The sequence below is a fragment of the Eublepharis macularius genome, chromosome 4 (genome assembly GCF_028583425.1).
Source record: "Eublepharis macularius isolate TG4126 chromosome 4, MPM_Emac_v1.0, whole genome shotgun sequence".
NCBI classification, from domain to species: Eukaryota; Metazoa; Chordata; class Lepidosauria; order Squamata; family Eublepharidae; genus Eublepharis; species Eublepharis macularius.
In genome coordinates, this window is record NC_072793.1 from 185,859,640 (window position 1) to 185,881,309 (window position 21,670).

General features: G+C 43.5%; 1 protein-coding gene across 1 annotated transcript in view; it reads right to left on the minus strand.

The window, feature by feature from the left end:
- Window positions 1-919: 919 nt before the first annotated feature.
- LOC129328034 (zinc finger protein 91-like) overlaps window positions 920-21,670 on the minus strand; it is a 113,575-nt gene continuing 92,824 nt past the window's right edge. The window contains exons 15-16 of the mRNA XM_054976773.1: window positions 9,969-11,325; window positions 920-1,212 (exon numbers count right to left, since the gene is read on the minus strand). Coding sequence (XP_054832748.1) covers window positions 920-1,212; window positions 9,969-11,325 — 1,650 coding nt within the window. The remainder of the gene's footprint in view (window positions 1,213-9,968; window positions 11,326-21,670) is intronic.

Below are 21,670 nucleotides of genomic sequence, written 5' to 3' on the forward strand. Positions count from 1 at the left end.
GGTATGGAATGCTAATGGCGGGAGGCTTCACTGTATTCTGAGTTACAGTACAGGAGTTACAGGATACACTGTATCCTGAACCAGTTACTTCCAATGGGATAACGAATTCTATGAACAGATGGATGGGGTGGCCATGGGGAGCCCTCTCAGCCCAGTTCTAGCAAACGTCTACATGGAACATTTTGAAAAAACAGCTCTAGAATCAGCACCCCACAAACCATACACAAACCATACACAGAATGGATACGTCGATGGACAGTAAGCTGCGTACTTCGAACAAAGCTCTTGCCACAGTCCTCACACTTATATGGTTTTTCCCCGGTATGGATACGTCGATGGACAATAAGCTGCATTCTTTGAGCAAAGTTCGTTCCACAGTCCACACATTTAAATGGTTTCTCCCCTGAGTGGATATGTTGATGGACAGTAAGCTGTCCACTTTGAGCAAAGCTCTTTCCACAGTCCACACATTTAAATGGTTTCTCACCTGAATGCATACATCGATGGACAGTAAGCTGTGTACTCCAAGCGTAACTCTTTCTGCAGTCCATATATTTATATGGTTTCTCCCCTGTATGGATACGTCGATGGACAGTAAGCTGCGTACTCCAAGCATAACTCTTTCCACAATCCTCACATTTAAAAGGTTTCTCCCCGAATGGATACGTCGATGGGCAGTAAGGTACGTACTTCGAACAAAGCTCTTTCCACAGTCCACACATTTAAATGGTTTCTCCCCTGTGTGGATACGTTGATGGACAGTAAGCTGTGTACTTCGAACAAAGCTCTTTCCACAGTCCTCACACTTATATGGTTCCTCCCCTGAATGAGTAAGCCGATGGATATTAAAATCTGTACTCCGAGCATAGCTCTTGCCACAGTCCATACATTTAAAAGGTTTCTCCCCTGAATGGATGTGTCAATGGGCAGTAAGATACGTATGCTCAGCAAATCTCTTTCCACAGTCCACACACTTATATGGTTTCTCCCCTGTATGCATGCGTTGATGGACAATAAGGTTTGAACTCCAAGTAAAGCTCCTTCCACAGTCCACACATTTAAATGGTTTCTCACCTGAATGCATACATCGATGGACAGTAAGCTGTGTACTCCAAGCATAACTCTTTCCACAATCCTCACATTTAAATGGTTTCTCCCCTGAATGGATACGTCGATGGGCAGTAAGCTGCGTACTCTGAGCAAAGCTCAGAGCTCAAAATGATAAAAGAAAATATATGCTATGCTTATAAAGGCAAAATTACAGGCGGAAGAAGTTAAGGACACTATGATAAAATGGGCTGAGAATGTGGGACATACAATACATCTAGAGCAATGGTCGCAAATGTGGAAGAATAACTTGAAGATGACAAAATCGGCCTCGTTGAAAGAAAATGTATATAAAATGTTTTATAGATGGCACTTAACTCCAATTAGGTTAGCCAAAACCCACTCAAATATGTCAAATAATTGCTGGAAGTGTGAGAAGTTACCGGGATCTTACTACCATATGTGGTAGACATGTAAAAAAGCAGCAGAGTTTGGGAAGATGGTTCACAGAATGTTACAACAGATACTTAAGATTCCACTACCTTTGAAACCAGAACTCTTCTTATTAAACCACATAAATAAAGGTTAATAAAGAGCAAAAACACCTGATGTTGAATATAATCACAACAGCTAGGATTGCATATGCGAGTCTTTGGAAAATGACAACGACCCCAAAGCAAGAAAAACTGCTTGAAAAAATACTCGGGACGGCTGAAATGGACACAGTCGTGTTTATTGAAAGATTTGGATAATATAACCTACAATGAAATTTGGGAGCGATGGTTGTTGTGGGTTTTCCGGGCTGTATTGCCGTGGTCTTGGCATTGTAGTTCCTGACGTTTCGCCAGCAGCTGTGGCTGGCATCTTCAGAGGTGTAGCACCAAAAGACAGAGATCTCTCAGTGTCACTGTCTTTTGGTGCTACACCTCTGAAGATGCCAGCCACAGCTGCTGGCGAAATGTCAGGAACTACAATGCCAAGACCACGTCAATACAGCCCAGAAAACCCACAACAACCATCGTTCTCCAGCCGTGAAAGCCTTCGACAAATTTGGGAGCCTTTTTACAAATGAATAAAAAAGAAGTTTGGAGAAACTTAACTCTTAATTAAGATGTCAACCCTTATGGACAATACAAAAGATAAATGGAAAAATTTGTAAACAGATATCTGATTAGCAGACTTCCGGTTTGGGATCCATGGAGGTCTAATGCAGCTCTAAGTGCTGAGCTGACCGGGCTGCCATTTCAATGGCCGGCGGGGCAAAAAGACCCCTGCGGCCAACTGTTCTCAGGTGGAGAAGAGGCATAGAACATTTAAGTACCTCAGGGCGCATTGATCTCGGGCAAGGGGGTATCCTGCGCAACGGACTCTCTCCCGACCCTTGAGGTCCCACCCGAAGACAGGTCGGCTAAAATCTCTGCGGCAGTCCTGGAGCCAATGCGGTTAGCATAAGACCTACATGCCCAAGCTTCAACAGGGACAAGAAGAATTGATTGGAATTTGAGATTGAAACAGCGATTACAACCCATGAAAAGTGTCTGAGAAGGTAAAGATCACTATCTCTGGAAACGGGACAGATTACTTAGAGTAATGAAGCATTAAAGCAGTCTTTTAAACTGCAACAGATTGATTATAAGGAGGGAAGGATCCGGCAAGAACTATTTTAGAAAAAGGACTAAGTTAAACGGAGTAATTAAAGAAATTGGACTATTGTTTTACATACCTGTGGTTTCAAAGAGATATCAGGCTGTGAGAAAGTTTTACTATCGCGAGAACTGCTGTGGGAAGTCGGGAAACAGGAAGTACGTAACAGTGATAGAGTTGCTGGAGAGAAGCGGCCCTTGCCGGGTGACAGGAAGAAGGGAATTGCCATCTTTGAAAGGGGAAGAGCTGCGGCTTCAGCGGGAGAGGAAGTAAGCCATATTGGATTACAAAAAACATAGAGGAACCATAGAGAAAAGACACCCGACATTTTGGACTCTTTAAATGACCTTTTTGCAAAAAGACCGGGACATTTAAATTAAAAGGACATTAAGCCAAGCGCCACGGAGCTAAGGAAGCGAGTGGACTCGTGGGAGCGAGGCAAAGCAAGCCCCACGATGTCGAAAAAAGAGTGGCAAACGGCGATAGAGAACTTGGATAAAAAACTTTCAGAAGCGATTAAGGAGCTTAAGGATATGAAACCTGAGTTGGTGAAAGAGGTTAAAGAGACAGTAAAGACCGAACTGGCAGAAGTGAAGAAGGGTATGGAAACAATACAAAATGACTTGCAGGTGACACAGCAAAAAGTCAATGTAGTGGAAAATGCGGTGGAGAACCTAGCAGACACGCAACGAACAGAGATGAGGGTGATGAGGGGAAGAATGGCGGTTGCGGAGAGCAAACATATGGAGAAGCAGTTGAGGTTTCGTGGTTTGCCGGAAGTGGAAGGAAAGACAGCCCAAGAACAGATTACCGAGGTGTTAGCTGAATATCTGGGGAAGGAGGAGGAGGAAATTGTGGCTATCCTAGATGTGGTGTACCGTATAAATTCAAGATTTGCGACCCAGAGGAAACTACCAAGAGATGTGATTGTACAATTTACGACTAGAAATACAAGAGAAATGATTGTGAGCAAACAGTTTCAAGATCCATTGGAGGTTGATGGCAAGACGGTTATTATTATGAAGGAACTACCCAGATCGGTGTTGTTAGATCGGAAAAAATATAAAGCTTTAGTTCAGATTCTGAAGGACATGAAAATAAGGTACAGATGGGAATTACCGGAAGGAGTGTCCTTTGAATTTGGAAAAGTGAAAAAGCGCATCAGATCTGAACTAGAAATGGAAAAGTTTATAAGGGACAATGAAAAGGACTTACCAACAACAAGACTATGAATATGGAGTGCAAAGTTTTATCTTGGAATGTAAATGGACTTAATTCACCGAATAAGAGAAAAAGTATTTTCCACTGGCTATTAAAACAAAAATGTGATATTGTGTGTTTGCAAGAGACCCATATCAGAAAGCAGGATGTAAAATATCTTAAAATGAATAAACTGGGCAATGAATTTGTAGCGGCCTCAAAAAAGAAAAAAAGGGGAGTGGTATTGTATATAAAAGAGGAGCTACAGCCAAAACTAGTGGTGAGGGATGTGGAAGCCAGATTTTTAGCAGTGGAATGTACATGGAATTTAAAGAGAGTGTTGGTGATTGGAATTTATGCACCTAATGGAGCGAAAGAAAGCTTCTTTGAGGATTTGAGGAAGCAATTAGATGAACTTTCTTATGACCAGATAATTCTTGCAGGAGACTTCAATGGAGTTACAAACTTGGAACAGGATAAAAAATCAGCAACTGTACAAAAGAAAAGAGGACTATTACCAAAGACTTTTTTTGCATTAACACAACAGGAAACCCTAGAAGATGTATGGAGAAGACAGAATCCCAAAGGCAGACAATATACGTTTTTCTCCGCGAGACACTCTACGTTATCAAGAATTGATATGATCTGGGCCACAAGGGACTTAGCGCTTTGGACTAAGGATGTGGAAATAATGCCTATGGTAGGCTCAGATCATAATCCAATTATGTGGAAGTTTGGGAAAAGAACTAAAAGGAAAGGATGGAGAATAAATGAGGACTTGTTGCAAGAGGGAGAAAATATGGAGATGTTGAGAAGGGAAACTAAGTTCTTCATACAATACAACATGAATAGAGAAGTACCAACCAACAAGGTATGGGATACTTATAAGGCAGTAATTAGAGGCATATTAATAGACTTAAATGGAAGAGCCAGGAAAAAAAAAAGAGAGGAGAAGAGACAGGAAATTATGGAGAAAATAAAAGCCAAAGAAATACAGCTAAAGAAAAGACCAGGGAAAAAGAAAATATATCAGGACATTAAAATCCTTCAAGAGCAGCTGACAGCAATGAATAACAAAGAATTAGAATGGAATCTTAAGAGAATGAATCAAAAGTCGTTTGAAGGTGCAAATAAACCTGGGAAATATCTGGCGTGGCAATTGAAGAAGAGAAAGGAGAAGAAGACAATAAATAAAATATGTGAGGACAATAAAGTATACCTGGAACAGACGGCTATTAGCAGAGCCTTTTACAAATTTTATGCCAAGCTGTACAATAAAAAAGAAGTGAACAAAGATTCAATAGCGACATATTTGCGGAAAATGAAGCTCCCAGTAATCTCGGAGGGATGGAGAGATAAACTGAATAGTGAAGTAACGGAGGAAGAGATAAGGACGGCAATACAGTCAACAAATTTGGGAAAGGCGCCAGGACCTGACGGACTTACAGCCAAATTTTATAAGGTAATGGTCAATGAACTGGTGCCATTCCTAAAAGAAGTGATCAATGGTGTTTTGAAGGATCAAAGGATTCCAGATACTTGGAGTGAAGCCAATATATCATTGATCCCCAAAGAAGGACAGGATTTGACTAATGTTAAAAACTACAGACCTATTTCGTTACTCAATAATGATTATAAAATTTTTGCGAAGATATTGGCGGAAAGAGTAAAGGGATGGCTTTCCGAAGTTATTGAGGAGGAACAAGCTGGTTTTTTACCAAACAGACAAATCAAAGATAATTTACGGACAGTTATAAATGCTATTGAATATTATGACAAGCGTTGCGATAAGGAGGTTGGTTTCTTCTTTGTGGATGCTGAAAAGGCATTTGACAATTTGAACTGGGACTTTATGTTTGCCACCATGGAACAGCTACAAATGGGGGAAAGATTCATAAGAGCAGTGAAAGAAATTTACAGAGACCAGAGTGCAGCAATTGTGGTGAATGACGAGGTGACTAAGAAACTGACTATAGGTAAAGGTACAAGACAAGGTTGCCCGTTGTCTCCACTGTTGTTTATTCTGGTTTTGGAAATATTGATGATACAGATTCGAGAAGATAATGCAATCCGTGGAATAAAAATAAGACTTTTCCTATAAGGTCAGAGCATTTGCGGACGATATAATGTTAATTGTGGAAGATCCAATTGAGAACATGCCAAAGAGAAAATTAAGGAATTTGGAGATTTGGCAGGATTCTATGTAAACAAAAAGAAGTCAAAGATATTATGTAAGAATATGACTAAACAAAAACAACAGTTATTAATGGAAATAACAGACTGTGAAGTAACAAGTAAGGTGAAATATCTGGGAATTGAACTGACTGCAAAGAATATAGATCTATTCAAGAATAATTATGAAAAATTGTGGACTCAGATAGAGCAAGATTTGATTAAATGGAATAGATTGAATTTGTCATGGTTGGGAAGAATTGCAGTAGTTAAGATGAATGTGTTGCCAAGAGTGATGTTTCTGTTACAAACAATACCAGTCATTCGGGACTCTAAGCAATTTGAAAAATGGCAGAGGAAGAAGGGGCAGGGAAGAAGCTTCGAGTGAAAATGAAAGTATTACAGGATGCAAAAGAGAGAGGTGGAATGCAACTGCCCAATCTAAGACTCTATTACGATGCAATCTGTTTGGTGTGGCTGAAGGACTGGATGACGCTGAAAAACCGCAAATTACTGGCCTTAGAGGGATATAAAAAATTTTTTGGATGGCATGCATATCTGTGGTATGACAAAGTAAAAGCAGATTCTATGTTTTTACACCACTACATTCGGAGAAGCCTCTTCACAATTTGGAAGAAATACAGAGATTACCTACAGGAAGGAATTCCCTCCTGGGTGCTTCCTTACGAAGTAATAGATCCGAGAACTGTCGATAATGAACAACAGTGCTTAACGCATAAGGAGATAACACTAATAGAATTTTCTAAATTAAGAATAAAGACGCAAGATGAGTTGTCTCCAAGCTACGATTGGTTTCAATATAGACAGATTAGAGATCTATACAACTCGGACTGTGTGAAGGGAGGGGTAAGAATGGAGAATTCGGAATTAGAGGAGGTAATTCTACAAGAGGATAAAAAGGAGATCTCTAAGATTTATAAAGTGTTGTTAAAATGGTACACAGAAGATGAGATAGTCAAAGTGCAAATGGTGAAGTGGGCCATAAATTTTAATAAAGAAATAACAATGGAGGCATGGGAATACTTGTGGAAAAATACGCTGAAGATTACGACGTACTAATATTAAAGAGAATGTTTACAAAATGATTTATTGTTGGTATCTGACACCAAAGAAAATTGCGCTAGGGAATTCTAACATGTCTAATAAATGCTGGAAATGTAAAAAGCATGAAGGATCTTTGTATCACATGTGGTGGACTTGTGAGGTAGCTAGGCAGTACTGGGGGGAAATAACTAGAGTGATAAGTGAAATTTTACAATTTCAAGTTAATAAGAACCCAGAACTGCTGCTACTGAACTTGGGAATGGAAGACATCTCAGCACAACATAGGACATTGTTATTTTACATGACAGCAGCGGCCAGACTTTTGTATGCGCAAAAGTGGAAAGTACAAGAAGTGCCAACTATCGAGGACTGGATTTATAAATTGCTGTACATGGCGGAAATGGACAAAATGACAAGGAAACTGAGAGACCTTGATCCAGGACAGTTTAACATGGATTGGGAGAAGCTGAAACAATATTTGGTGAAAAAATGGGAGGTGGGAGGAGAACTGTGGCAGTCTGAAAATTACTGAAATACAACAAAAGAAGAGGGAAGTGACTTTACCGGGGGGAGGAAAGTTAAAGGAGAAATTCTAAGCAATTATTTTATTTGACTATTACATATAGTATTAAGTAATAGAGGTGTTATTATAAGAATTATAAGGATAGAAATTAACTAGTTATCTGGCAGATAACTGTATAACGGAGAAATTATATAATCAAAATAGAATGAATGTAAGAAAGGTGGAAAGAAATATATAGTAACATACAGAATATAAGTTAAATTGTTTGACTTATGTCGAATGCATATTGTGTTTATAGAAGTACTTAGAAATATGCAGAGTATGGGTCAAATTGATTGATTATTATCGGCAGACAACTGTATAATGGAGAAATTATATAATTAAAATAGAATGAATATAAGATAGGTAGAAGGAAGTAAAGAGTAACATATAGAGTATAAGTTAAATTGATTGACTTATATTGAATGTATACTATGTTTATAGAAGTACTTAAAGTTATGTAGAATGAGGGACAAACTGTTTGTCCCATATTGATGAGACTATAATGTGTAAGATAGAGTATAGAGTACAAAATTAGATAAATGATTATTATTATTAAAGGATATATGCCAGGAATGTAATATTTAGTTGATAAGTTAAGTGGGAAAGGGAACAGAGATAGCACTGTGTTATAATAGATAAGCTTAGAAGAGAGTGAAAGTATATGTTTAATAGAATAAAATAAGTTTGAAATGAGTAGGGGAAAAATGGATAAGGGGTTGGAAAACTGTTGGAAGTCAACAAAAGGGGGGGAAAGGGAGGGGGTTAGAACTGGATAATTAAAGGAAATTGATTGTAATGAGTATAATATTGATTTCTAATCCAATAAAAATTTTTTTTTTAAAAAAAGATATCTGATTAGCAGAATATCATGACAGGTATTAGAGTGAATGGTGCAATGAATTAGACTTGCAATTTCTTTTGTTTTGTTTTTTCTTTTCTCTTCTTCTTACTATTCCCTCCCAATTCCTTATTTCCTATTTTCCATTAAAAAAAAATTATCTTATTTTTTTAAAAAATCCAACTTAAAAAACAAACGTATCCCTCGCATACACATCAAACTTAAAAGGTTGCATTGCACACAACCTCAAAAGATAGTTTTCTCTTGTGTGAATATTTTGATACGAAACAACATAACTCTTTAGATATCTGTTTCTTCCATGCTCTTGGTATTTATATGAATTCTCTCCAGTGTGGATTCATTGATGGACAATAAGACTCAAACTCTAAGCAAAGCTCTTTCCACAGTCCACAGATTTATATGGTTTCTCCCCTATAAGTACTGTCAGCTGTATACGCCGAGCAAAGCTCTTTCACAGTCATTACAATTATATGGCTTCTCGCCTGAGTTGATACATTAATTGATGTTAAAACCTGTACTCTAAGAAAGGCTTTTTCCATAGCCCTCAAAATTATATGTTTTCTACCCTGTATGGATATGTCGATGGACAGTAAGCTGCGCACACCAAGTAAACCACTTTCCACAGTCCACACATTTAAATGGTTTCTCCCCTAGATGGATACGTCGATGGACAGTAAGCTGCGTACTCCGAACAAAGTTCTTGCCACAGACCTCACACTTATATGGTTTCTCCCCAGTATGGATACGTTGATGGACAATAAGGCTTGAACTCCAAATAAAGCTCTTTCCACAGTCCACACATTTAAATGGTTTCTCCCCTGAATGCAAACGTTGATGGGCAGTAACTTGTGCTTTATGAGTAAAGCTCTTCCCACAGTCTACACACGTATATGGTTTCTCCCCTGTATGGATATGTCGATGGACAGTAAGATGTGCACTATGAGCAAAGCTCTTTCCACAGTCCTCACACTTATATGGTTCCTCCCCTAAATGAGTAAGCCGATGGATATTAAAATCTGTACTCCGAGCATAGCTCTTGCCACAGTCCATACATTTAAAAGGTTTCTCCCCTGAATGGATGTGTCGATGGGCAGTAAGATATGTACGCTCAGCAAAGCTCTTTCCACAGTCCACACACTTATATGGTTTCTCCCCTGTATGCATGCGTTGATGGACAATAAGGTTTGAACTCCAAGTAAAGCTCTTTCCACAGTCCACACATTTAAATGGTTTCTCCCCTGAATGCATACGCTGATGGACGTTTAATTGTGTACTCCGAGCAAAGCTCTTTCCACAGTCCTCACACTTAAATGGTTTCCTCCGTGTGGTTATGTTGATGGACAGTAAGCTGTATTCTTTGAGCAAAACTCTTTCCACAGTCCTCACATTTAAATGGTTTCTCTCCAGTGTGGATACGTTGATGGACAGTAAGGTGTCCATTCTGAGCGAATCTCTTTCCACAGTCCACACATTTAAATGGTTTCTCCCCTGAATGGATACGTCGATGGACAGTAAGCTGCGTACTCCAAGCATAACACTTTCCACAATCCTCACATTTAAAAGGTTTCTCCCCTGAATGGATACGTCGATGGACAGTAAGCTGTATTCTTTGAGCAAAGCTCTTTCCACAATCACATTTAAAAGGTTTCTCCCCTGAATGGATACGTCGATGGGCAGTAAGGGATGAACTCTGAGCAAAGCTCTTTCCACAGTCCACACATTTAAAAGGTTTCTCCCCTGAATGGATACGTCGATGGACAGTAAGCTGCGTACTCCAAGCATAACACTTTCCACAATCCTTACATTTAAAAGGTTTCTCCCCTGAATGGATACGTCGATGGGCAGTAAGGGATGGACTCTGAGCAAAGCTCTTTCCACAGTCCACACATTTAAAAGGTTTCTCCCCTGAATGGATATGTCGATGGGCAGTAAGCTGCGTACTCCAAGCATAACTCTTTCCACAATCCTCACATTTAAAAGGTTTCTCCCCTGAATGGATACGTCGATGGGCAGTAAGCTGTGTACTTCGAACAAAGCTCTTGCCACAGTCCTCACACTTGTATGGTTTTTCCCCGGTATGGATACGTCTATGGACAGTAAGCTGCATTCTTTGAGCAAAGTTCGTTCCACAGTCCACACATTTAAATGGTTTCTCCCTTGTGTGGATACGTTGATGGACAGTAAGCTTCGTACTTCGAACAAAGCTCTTTCCACAGTCCTCACACTTATATGGCTCCTCCCCTGGATGAGTAAGCCGATGGATATTAAAATCTGTACTCCGAGCAAAGCTCTTTCCACAGTCCACACATTTAAAAGGTTTCTCCCCTGAATGGATACGTCGATGAACAGTAAGCTGCGCACTCCAAGCATAACTTTTTCCACAATCCTCACATTTAAAAGGTTTCTCCCCTGAATGGATACGTCGATGGGCAGTAAGGTATGTACTTCGAACAAAGCTCTTTCCACAGTCCACACATTTAAATGGTTTCTCCCCTGTGTGGATACGTTGATGGACAGTAAGCTGTGTACTCCGAGCAAAGCTCTTTCCACAGTCCACACATTTAAAAGGTTTCTCCCCTGAATGGATACGTCGATGGACAGTAAGGTTCGTACTTCGAACAAAGCTCTTTCCACAGTCCACACATTTAAATGGTTTCTCCCCTGTGTGGATACGTTGATGGACAGTAAGCTGCGTACTTCGAACAAAGCTCTTTCCACAGTCCTCACACTTATATGGTTTTTCCCCGGTATGGATACGTCGATGGATGGTAAGCTGCGTACTTCGAACAAAGCTCTTTCCACAGTCCACACATTTAAATGGTTTCTCCCCTGTGTGGATATGTTGATGGACAGTAAGCTGTCCACTCTGAGCAAAGTTCTTTCCACAGTCCACACATTTAAATGGTTTCTCCCCTGTGTGGATACGTTGATGGACAGTAAGCTGTCCACTCTGAGCAAAGCTCTTTCCACAGTCCACACATTGAAATGGTTTCTCTCCTGTGTGTTTTCTCCAATGTTTATGAAACACTGATTGGTAAAGAAATTCTTTTCTACACATGGGGCAAGTGATTCTTCCACAGTATGGCAGGATGTCCTGGGATTCAGTGCCCTGAGAAGCAGATGATTCATTCCTCCTCTGCCATCCTGTTTTATTCCTTCTTTGCTGTTCTCTTTCCAATTGGAGCTGATGTGGTTCTTTCTCAGGCTTCTTCTGTGGACCGTTGACCTCTGGGAAAAGAGAAAAGATTGGCGAAAAAGCAGAATCAAGGGGAAAGCTGCTGGATAATGACAGAACAGAAATCACATTAAGGGGGAAAAAATCATTCTATGTATTAACCAGTTTTTGAGTTTTCAGTTACCGTAGGCATCCTCCTACTATATAATTGAGTAAGCGTGTTTCTGACAACTCACTTTATACCCTGGTGCACCACCAGAGGGCGCTGCTGCGGAGGGAAGCTCAGGCAAGGCACCATGTCGTTCCAGAAAATGTGCTGCAGCAGGAAGGCCAGGCCGGGATCAGGAGGGGAACAGGTGGTAATACCAGCCCTCCGTTTTTACCCAGCTGGTATTGGTAGCGGAACAGGTGGCAATACTCACCCCCCACCTTAACCCAACTAATATTAGGAGCAGAGCAGGTGGCAATGCCCGCCCCCAGCCTTACCCAGCCGCTATTTGATGCAGAGTAGGTGGCAATGCCCACCCCTTGCAATTCTCACCCTCTGCCTTAACCCAGTTAACATTAGAAGCTAATCAGGTTTCAATGCCCACCCCCAACTTAACCCAGCTGGTATTAGGAGTGGAGTAGGTGGCAATGCTGATCCAATGCCTAAACTCAGCTGGTATTAGGAACAGAGCAGGTCGTAATGCCCACCCTCTACCTTATCTGAGCTGGTATTAGGAGCGGGACAGGTGGCAATTCCCACCCCCAGCACTTCCCACACCCCATGTTAACCCAGCTAATATTAGGAGCAGAGCAGGTGGCAATGCCCACCCCCGCCTTAACCTAGCTGGTATTAGGAGCAGAGCAGGTGGCAATGCTTGTCCAGTGCCTTAACCCAGCTAGTATTAGGAGTGGAGCAGGTGGGAATGCCCATCCAATACCTTATCCCAGCTGGCATTAAGAGCAGAGCAGGTGGTAATGCCCGCCCCCCATCTTCACCCAACTGGTATTAGGAGCAGAGCAAGTGGCAATGTCTGCTCTCATTCAGCCATCTGGGACCAGGAGCATAGCAGGTGGCAATGCCTGCCCCTCTACCTTCAACCAGCTGGTACTAGGTGCGGAGAAGGTGGAAATGCCGACACACCACCTTAACCCAGCTGGTATTAGGAGCAGAGCAGGTAGCAATGCCCACACACCGTCAGCCAGCTGGGATCAGGAGCAAAGCAGGTGGCAATGCCCGCCCCCAGCCTTACATTGTTGGTATTAGAAGTAGAGTAGGTGGCAATGCCCACCCCTGGCAATGCCCACCCCTGGCAATGCCCACCTTAACCCAGCTAATATTAGAAACGGAGCAGGTGTCAATGCCCACCCCCAGCTTAACCCAGCTGATATTAGGAGCAGAACTATCAGAGTGGAAACTAAGGGACCAGACAACCAAATTACTCCACAATATATTAAGTAATTATTAATCAGATAAAGTGATACAGTGCAAAAATTAACAATATACAAACAATTTCAAGTACGTTCTACAAAAGTCAATGCACAATATTACACAATATCTGGCCAACTGTAGAAATTAGACTATTTCCAATGCAGGTGGAAGCTCAAACGGAGATGACAAAATCAGTTCATAGAAGAACGTGGAACACCACTGTTCCTGTTCTATTCTTTAACATAATCGCTTTCTGTTCTCTTTACAGGTGGAACAAGGAGATGGTATATATCCCAGGACCGAAGGAACCAGTCATTGATAACACTTGTTTCCAAACTGCATCAGGGGTCAACAGACCTTCTCCCCATGCATCTCCACAAGCTACACTGCCACTTACAATCTCTCAGGTGGCAGGTTGACACACCCCTCTTTTTGGCTGTGCACAATTTCTACAGTTGGCAATGCTGACCGCCTGCCTTAACACAGCTGGTATTAGGAGCAGAGCAGATAGCAATGCCCACTCCCACTTCCGCCAGCTGGGATCAGGAGCGGAGCAGGTGGCAATGCCACCCCCCTTTACCTGGCCTGTATCAGGGGTGGAGCAGGTAGCAACGCCCACCTCCCTTCACGTGGCCGAGATCATGCGTGGAACAGGTGGTAATTCCCCCTCCCTCCTTCACCGGCCAGGATCAGTGATGGAGGAGGAGGGAATGTCTGCCTATCTGCCCTCCCCTTTCTACAGCCTGTTGTATTTTTTTTGTTGCTAGTAAATAAATATATGCTGGACATATCTGAGCAGTGAATATAAATTCCCTCCATGATTAGGCACCAAGACAAGGTTGGGGAAAGATTCATATCAGCTGATCTTTCTCTTTCATCTGGGTCCTGCAAAACCAGGCTTCTTTTTCCTTGCAGCATGGAAAGACAGTGAGATCTGGCAACCAGAAGTCCTCCTTTGGGGGAAAGAAACAGGACAGCTACTGCATGGGAGTGGAGGGGGCTAGAGCTTGGATCTAGAAGAACCTGTCTGCTGATCCTGGTGGTGGCCCAGAGTAGCAGAGGGAGCAAGGGACTTCAGCACAGGGAAAGGAAGTCCTAGCCCAGACACAGCTGCCAGGATACACTGTTTCAGTCCCCCCCAAAGACAAGAAGGATCCAACATCCCAATCAGACACTATTGAGTGTGACCCGGACAAAGGGCCGCTACAGTCTACATTTTATGAGACTGCAGGGAGATGATGTTTGTGCTCCTTTGATTTTAAGAGGAGGCAAGCACACAAGATTTCAGCAGGCCAGATTCTCAGTGCTAGAGACGAAACTTACTAAACCAGCATAAATCCAATTTTTCATAGTTGGTTCTTCAAGGCTCTACCATACCCTGTTCCTGTGGAGGCTGACCATGCCTAAGCATACACTGGTGCAAGTTGAACAAACACAGTGCAATGACCCCAATCCATACTTTCATCCCCTCCACCCACTGTTATCAGCAGGGTGGCTGGGCTGTACCAGGCATCGACCCCTCCCCTGAACTCAATCTGGGTGGGGGCAAGGCTGGGCAGTTAGGCCAGGCATTGTCCTGTACCCAATATGGGTGGAGGGAGGGGAGGGTGGCCAGGTGTGGCATTGCCTGATCCGGGCAGGGGGAGTGTAGGTTGGCAAAGCTGGGCATTGCCACCTCCCCCATGCTCAATACAGGGGGAAGGGAAGGCAGCCGGGCTAGGCATTTCCCTATTCCCCGTCCCCGTTTCCCGTCGCCACAGCACCCTCCAGAAGGATGGGACAGCTCACATGGGCTTCCTGAGGCAGTGGTGCCTTCTGGAGGCCGTATTGGCCACGGTGCAGGTTTTATCCAGGTGCTCCTATACAGGTGCACCAGGATAAAAAGTGCAGCATCACCCATACGGCTTGCCTTTTATATAGAAAGATGCATACTTCCTTGTCTGCTCTGAAAGGCCTACAAGCAGGCCTCAGTGACATCACATGAGCTGCTCCTTTTAGTTTATAAACCTACATTTTAATTTACCAACTAAGACTACATGAGTCCTCTAGATATGCAGAAGCACAACCTCTGCCTGCATATGGACCTGCCCAACTTGTCTACTGCCTATCTATTTGGAGAGCCCTACGGGAGTCCTTACTAGAAGGAGCCATTTCTTCCTGCAGACTCTGTGAATTAAAGGAAAGGGCAGCCTTACCCAGAGAGGCCACAGCTTGATAATTGTCCTCCATGACTTCCTTGTGAAGGCTTCTTTGCCCTGGATCCAGCATAGCCCACTCCTCCTCAGTGAAATTGACAGATACCTCCTCAAAGGTCACGAGAGCCTGACAAGAGAAAAAAAAGAAAACTTTTAAAATGGATAGGGAACTGGCTGGATAACTATGCCCAAAGAAGAGCTGTCAAGGGCATGGAGCTTGATTGGAGGGGTGGTGGTCCAGTGGAGCACCACAGGGCTCGGTTCTGGGTCCAGAGCTTGGCAATATTTTTACGAATGATCTGGATGTGGGTGTGAAGGGATTCCTCAATAAAGTTGCAGATGACACCCAACAGGGAAGAGTACAATACAAAGGTAAGATACCAAGAGTGGGGTAACATAAACAATTAACAGATACTAAAGTGAAAGCAAAATATATTCACCATACAAATTTAAATTAATCATCCAAATAAGCAATTAAGTCAAATTAATACAGTCAACGTGCCGTTATATACAGTTTTTCAAACAGAGAAAGTATGGGAACAGGAAGACGACGAATAGGTAAGTATACTGTAGAGTTGGTACAATGAAGTTCCAGTACAGAAGTCATCCAACAGGTATGTCACCGTAATGTCATGTAAACATGTAAGAACTGTATAAATTCAATTCTAATTAGTCTATTTCTTTTGTTGTAGGTGGAGATGAAATTAGTGGGGGAAGCCAGGACTCCCGCAGCGCCCAACATGCAGTGCCAGATCGAAATCCGATGTTTCATATAGCAACTTCTTAAGGGGCGTCAGCTAATTCCACCAGTCTACAAAAATGTTCCAACAGTTTATACATATAATAAATACTTTAAAACTGTAAAATACCTTCCAGTTCAAACGGTAAAAATGAATTAATCTTACCAGTTAATAACAATTCAAACAGTCATAGCAAATACAATTCAAACAGTCAATAGTGGCGTCCTCACGCAAGGACTGTGTATAACAGACAGAAATTTAAAGATCCCTAGTGCATTAAACATGAAATTTTAAAGATAACTCACATGCAAATGTTAAAAATCTCAAATGTAAAAACTGAATAAAGTGTCATGTGCATTTCATAAAAACCAAGACAGATCTAACTCGTTATTCAGACCGTTGAGCCTCAGATAATTAAATTTATGTATTCAATGTGCCTCTTTCTTTAGCAACAGCTTGTGCAAAACATGAGGAGAATTCTGACCAGAAAACAAAACTATATTCGAATTCATCCTCCCGATGCTTGTATAGAAGGAAATGTTCAACTAAAGGTGCTTCAGTAATATTAGACCTAATACTGGACATATGTTCTTGTAAACAGGTCTTAAGCTGCCTCGTGGTGCTACACACATATAATTTATTACATTTACACATGATGAGGTAAATTATACCCACAGACAGACGTGCTAAAGTGCGTCAAATGAATACTCAAGTTAATTGATGGAATGGTTATCTGATCCCCATTGAGAGCTAAGGGACATAGACAGCGGCACCCCCATCCATGATGCCCCCTTGGGAGTGACCGATCTAAGTCTGTGGAGCGAAAATCAGAACAAACTCAAAACCTTAGATCCTTAAGGTTTCAAGTTTGTCTGAAGCCTATAGCCGGAGGTTGCTCACACCCCTTTATGTCATGTGACAAGGGCCAATATTTATGAACCAATCTCCGAATTTGGTGGGCTTTTGGTGTAAATTCAATGGCCCATCTAATCTGGTTAGAAAAAAAAATTGTTTGGGTCACAAGAAGATCCCTTCTCAAGGGTATATTGGCACATTCGTGAGCTCTAACTAGTACCTCATTGGCATACCCACGATTATAAAAAGCCTGCATCATGTTTAAAGACTCCGTCTCATTGTCCCGGATAATTGTAGTATTGCGTTTCAAGCGAAGAAATTGGCCGAAGGGTATATTGTTTTTCAACTGACGGGAATGGTAAGAGTCATATTTCAAATACGAGTTACAGTCAGTCCTAGGGATGTGCGTTTCGGCATTCAGAATGCCGAAAGAATGCCGAAACAAAAGTGTTTCGGCTTCTTTCGGGGAATGCCGAAACGTTTCGGGGAATGCCGAAACGTTTCGGGGAATGCCGAAACGTTTCGGGTAGCCGAAAGAAAAAAGCCGAAACGTTTCGGGATTCTTTCGGCTTTCTTTCGGCTTTTCAATGGGAAAATGCCTCCGTCTTCCCGGACGTCTGGGGGAGGCATTTTCCCACTGAATAAGCCCAAAATTGGTGGGGACCTTCCTCTAACCCTTCTCTAACAACCACCCAAGTTTCAGACAGATTGGACTTTGGGGGGCCATGTTATGGCCCCCCAAAGCAGGTCCCCCATCCTCCCATAAGAAAGCGAAGGAGCAGCATATTGTTAGCATGCTGCTACTCATCTTCTTCATTATTTCCTATGGGGAAAAAATGAAGAAGCAGGCTTCCTTTGCCAGGGGTGGCATTTTGCATGCAAAATGCCCCCTCACCCTCAGAGGCCCTTCTCCCACCCCTCCTCCCACCCCCCACCAAGGCTCAGCCTGCTCCCACTTGGGGGGGCCATTGTCAGAATATAAACTCACTTGCACATGTGTAAAGGCTGTTGTGCCCTTTAACATAGAGCATAGGGTGAGTCAGCAATTTCTCTGACAGTTCACACCTGATCAATTAAGCTGGGATTGCGGCAAGATTGCATCAGCCGTGTGCTGGTTGGCTGACTCCAACTCACCCTATAGGCTGGTGGACACTTAAAAGTCCAGCCAAAGGTTTGTGTAGGGCTGATCTGCTCAGCTTGGTGCCTGGTGCAAACCTTTGTCGCTCAGAACAATCTTGGATAACTCTGGTAACTGACCTAAGGACTGGACTCTGGTTTTGCTCTCTCTGTATGTATGTATGCTGAGCACTTTTGCACCTGTAATATATGGACTTGTATAATACACCATCTGCACTTCATCACAACGTCTTGGCTCCAGTGTTTTTGTTGTTGGGCAAAGCGGGTCACTTGGCAGCACTAATTACAGGCGGTTATTCCGTCAGGGTTATGGGCCCAGCACGCTTCCGCTGCGCCAGTGTACCTGCCGCCTGCAACTGAACCTGTTGGTTTGCTGGAGCATCGTTTGGATCGTTGTGTGGCAGCTCAAGGGTTGGAACAGACGCTGACTGGTTACAAGCCGGTGCCTGGACCCGTTAAGGCAGCTGTGAGTGCGGTGAGTGCATGGGAGTCCTGCAGAGTGCAAGATAACAACCATGGCACAAATGGCTCTCATGCCGGCTGAAAGGCTGGGAGCCGATAACTATTTTACGTGGGCAGTATGGATGGAACATTATCTAAAAAGGGAAGGGCTGTGGACTGCTGTAAGCAACCCTCCCGCTGCTCCCACACCTGCAGATCAGACTAACATTGAAAAAGCCCTGGCCACCATCGTTTTGAGTGTGGATAAGACTCAGCTTGTCCATGTGATGGGTGCTGCTTCTGCCAAAGCTGCATGGGACGCTTTGAGAAGGCTACATGTGAGGCAAGGAGCGGGCTCACTCATTACTCTGACAAGAAGGCTTTACCGGTGCTATCTACAGCCGGGGGAGTCGATGTCTTTTCACTTGACTCGGATGGAGGGCTTTTTCCAACAGCTGGCTCAGAGAGGAAAAATCCTGCCTGAACAGGACAAAGTCTTCGCCCTGCTCAGCTCTCTGGATGCCAGGTTTGATAGCCTCATTACAGCCTTGGAGGCAAGAGACGTGGACAGTTTAACGATGGGCCTCGTCTCTGGGTTGCTGCTTGAGGAGGAATCAAGGCAGCAAGAAGCGAAAACTGCTACGACCTTCAAGAGCTCTGCAATCAACAAACAATGCGGAGGAGTGTCCCAGCACCTGCCGGAGAAAACTTCCAGCGAGGAAACTGCACTGCGTGTCCGTCATTGCTTTGCCTGCGGTTCTACACAGCATCTAAGGAATGCCTGCCCATCCAGCCGGAGGAAGAAAAAGCAGCAGAAGTCAGCAGGAGTCGCAAGCAGTGATGTGACCCAGCGTACTCAAACAGCACTGGTGTCTGCTGGACCCTCTGTGTCTGGTGGGAGTATCTGGCTAGTCGATTCGGGTGCTACACAATCTTTTTGTTGTGAGCGTGACTTGTTGGTCACTGAAACAGAGCCCAGGCTCAGCCATGTCTCCCTTGCAGACGGCAAAGCTGCTTCAACGGTCTGTCAAGGGGAGATTTGTTTTCCTGCATTGAAGCACTCCCTGGAGGGGGTGCTTTGTGTCCCATCCCTGCAAAATAACTTACTCTCTGTAGCTGACCTTGACAAAGCAGGCTTTGCTGTTTGCTTTGCTAACGGAGAGTGTACAATTTCCAGGGACGGAGTGGAGCTGCTGTCTGGACCACGAACTAACAATGTTTACATGGTTAAGAACTCTCCTACCATTAGCCATGTGAGTAACCGCCCTTACCACGATGGGTGTATACACTTTCTCCATCGCAGGTTTGGGCATGCTTCTTTTGGGGCTTTGGAGAAAACTTTGGGACTGCTAGGGGTAAAGGTGAAGCCTTGCAATGCTTTCGTAGATTGCAATATCTGCAAGGAAGTGAAAAGCAAGGCAGCCCCAGTAGCCAAACACAGCCAGAGGCAGTCAGCCAAGCCTCTTCAGCTGGTTCATATAGATGTGGCTGGCCCCTTTCCTCAAAGTGTGTCTAAGAACCAATATGTGCTTGTAATAGTGGATGACTGTACAAGGTTTTGTTGGGTGTATCCCATGAAACATAAATCAGAGGTTTTTAGTACACTTAAGTACTGGATGAGCAGAGTTCAGAGACAGCTGGACACTGCTGTGGTATCTATCCAGTCAGATAGGGGGGGGCGAGTTCTGTTCAAACCAATTAAAGGCATGGTTGCAAAAGCAAGGGGTTGAACAGAGGCTTGCCAACACTATGTCTCCTCAGGAGAATGGTGTGGCTGAGAGGTGGATACAGACTCTCAAAACTAAAATGGAAGCCCTTTTGGCTGATAGCGGTCTGAAGAAACACTTCTGGGCTGAAGCCATGAAGGTTGCCAGCTATTTGGCCAACAGGACTTGGACTTCTTCCATACAGGACATTCCATACCATGCCCTGTATAAGAAGTACCCCAACATAAATCACCTCAGGGTCTTTGGGAGTAAAGCCTTTGTAAACGTCCCTTTGGGTAAGAGACGGACCCTGTCCAAGAAAGCCAGGGAGCTGGTTTTTCTTGGCTATCAGTCAGGTTCAAAAGCCTACAGGTTCCTGGGTGATAGAAATGAGGTGATCTTCAGCCGGTCCGCGGGGTTTAAGGAAAATTCTCGCTGGGAGAGGCTAGGTGATAGCAACCACTCACAATTGCTATTGCCTCTGGCCCCTCCACAGCAGGAGGAGAACGTCATCACTCCAAAAACTCCCAGCCCGAAGAAACGGCATGCTGTGAAGCAAGAGGAGGGTGAGTCGGCTGTCAGCCGATCTCCCCCTCCTGCAGAAACAAACAGTTCCTCTCCCTCCTCCAGCCCTGCTCAAATGCAGGCTGTGCCGAGGAGGTCACAGAGGGAAAACAAAGGTGTGCCGCCAGACCGGCTGGGCTATTCACAGGCCATAAATTATGTTTACACCTCTGAGCCAGAGGATTTTTGGCAGGTTCAACAACTGCCACAAAAAGAGCAAGAGGGCTGGAAGGCTGCTATGCAAGAAGAATACCAGTCCCTCATTACCCATAAGGTTGTGTCACCAAGGTGGCTACCCAAGGGTGAAAAGGTAATTGGGTGCCGGTGGATTTTTAAAAAGAAACCACTGGAGGATGGTTCTATAAAATACAAAGCAAGACTGGTCGCTAGGGGATTCTCACAGGTAAATCAGATACACTACGACCAAGTTTTTTCACCAACAGTAAAAACCGAGACTTTTAGGACTGCATTGGCTGTAGCAGGTTTCAAAGGGTGGAAAGCTTTCCATTTTGATGTAAAAACTGCCTACCTCAATGCAGACCTTGAGGAAAGCCTATACCTGGAACAAATCCCAGGTTTCCCCATGGGAGAAAAAGGTATGCATTTAAAACTGCACAAGGCTTTGTATGGGCTGAAACAAAGTGCCCGGCAATGGAACCAATGCCTGGATCAGGCATTAAAAGCTCTGGGTTTTAAGCAGAGCAACGCTGACTCATGTCTGTATACCTTACAAAGGGCAGGTAAATGGGTGCATTTACTGGTTTATGTAGATGATCTATGTCTCATAACAGAGCATGAGGAGCACCTAACATGGTTCCAGGGCAAGCTGCAGGAAAGGTTCCAACTAAAGTACCTGGGCCCCTTAAGACACTACCTAGGGGTGGAAGT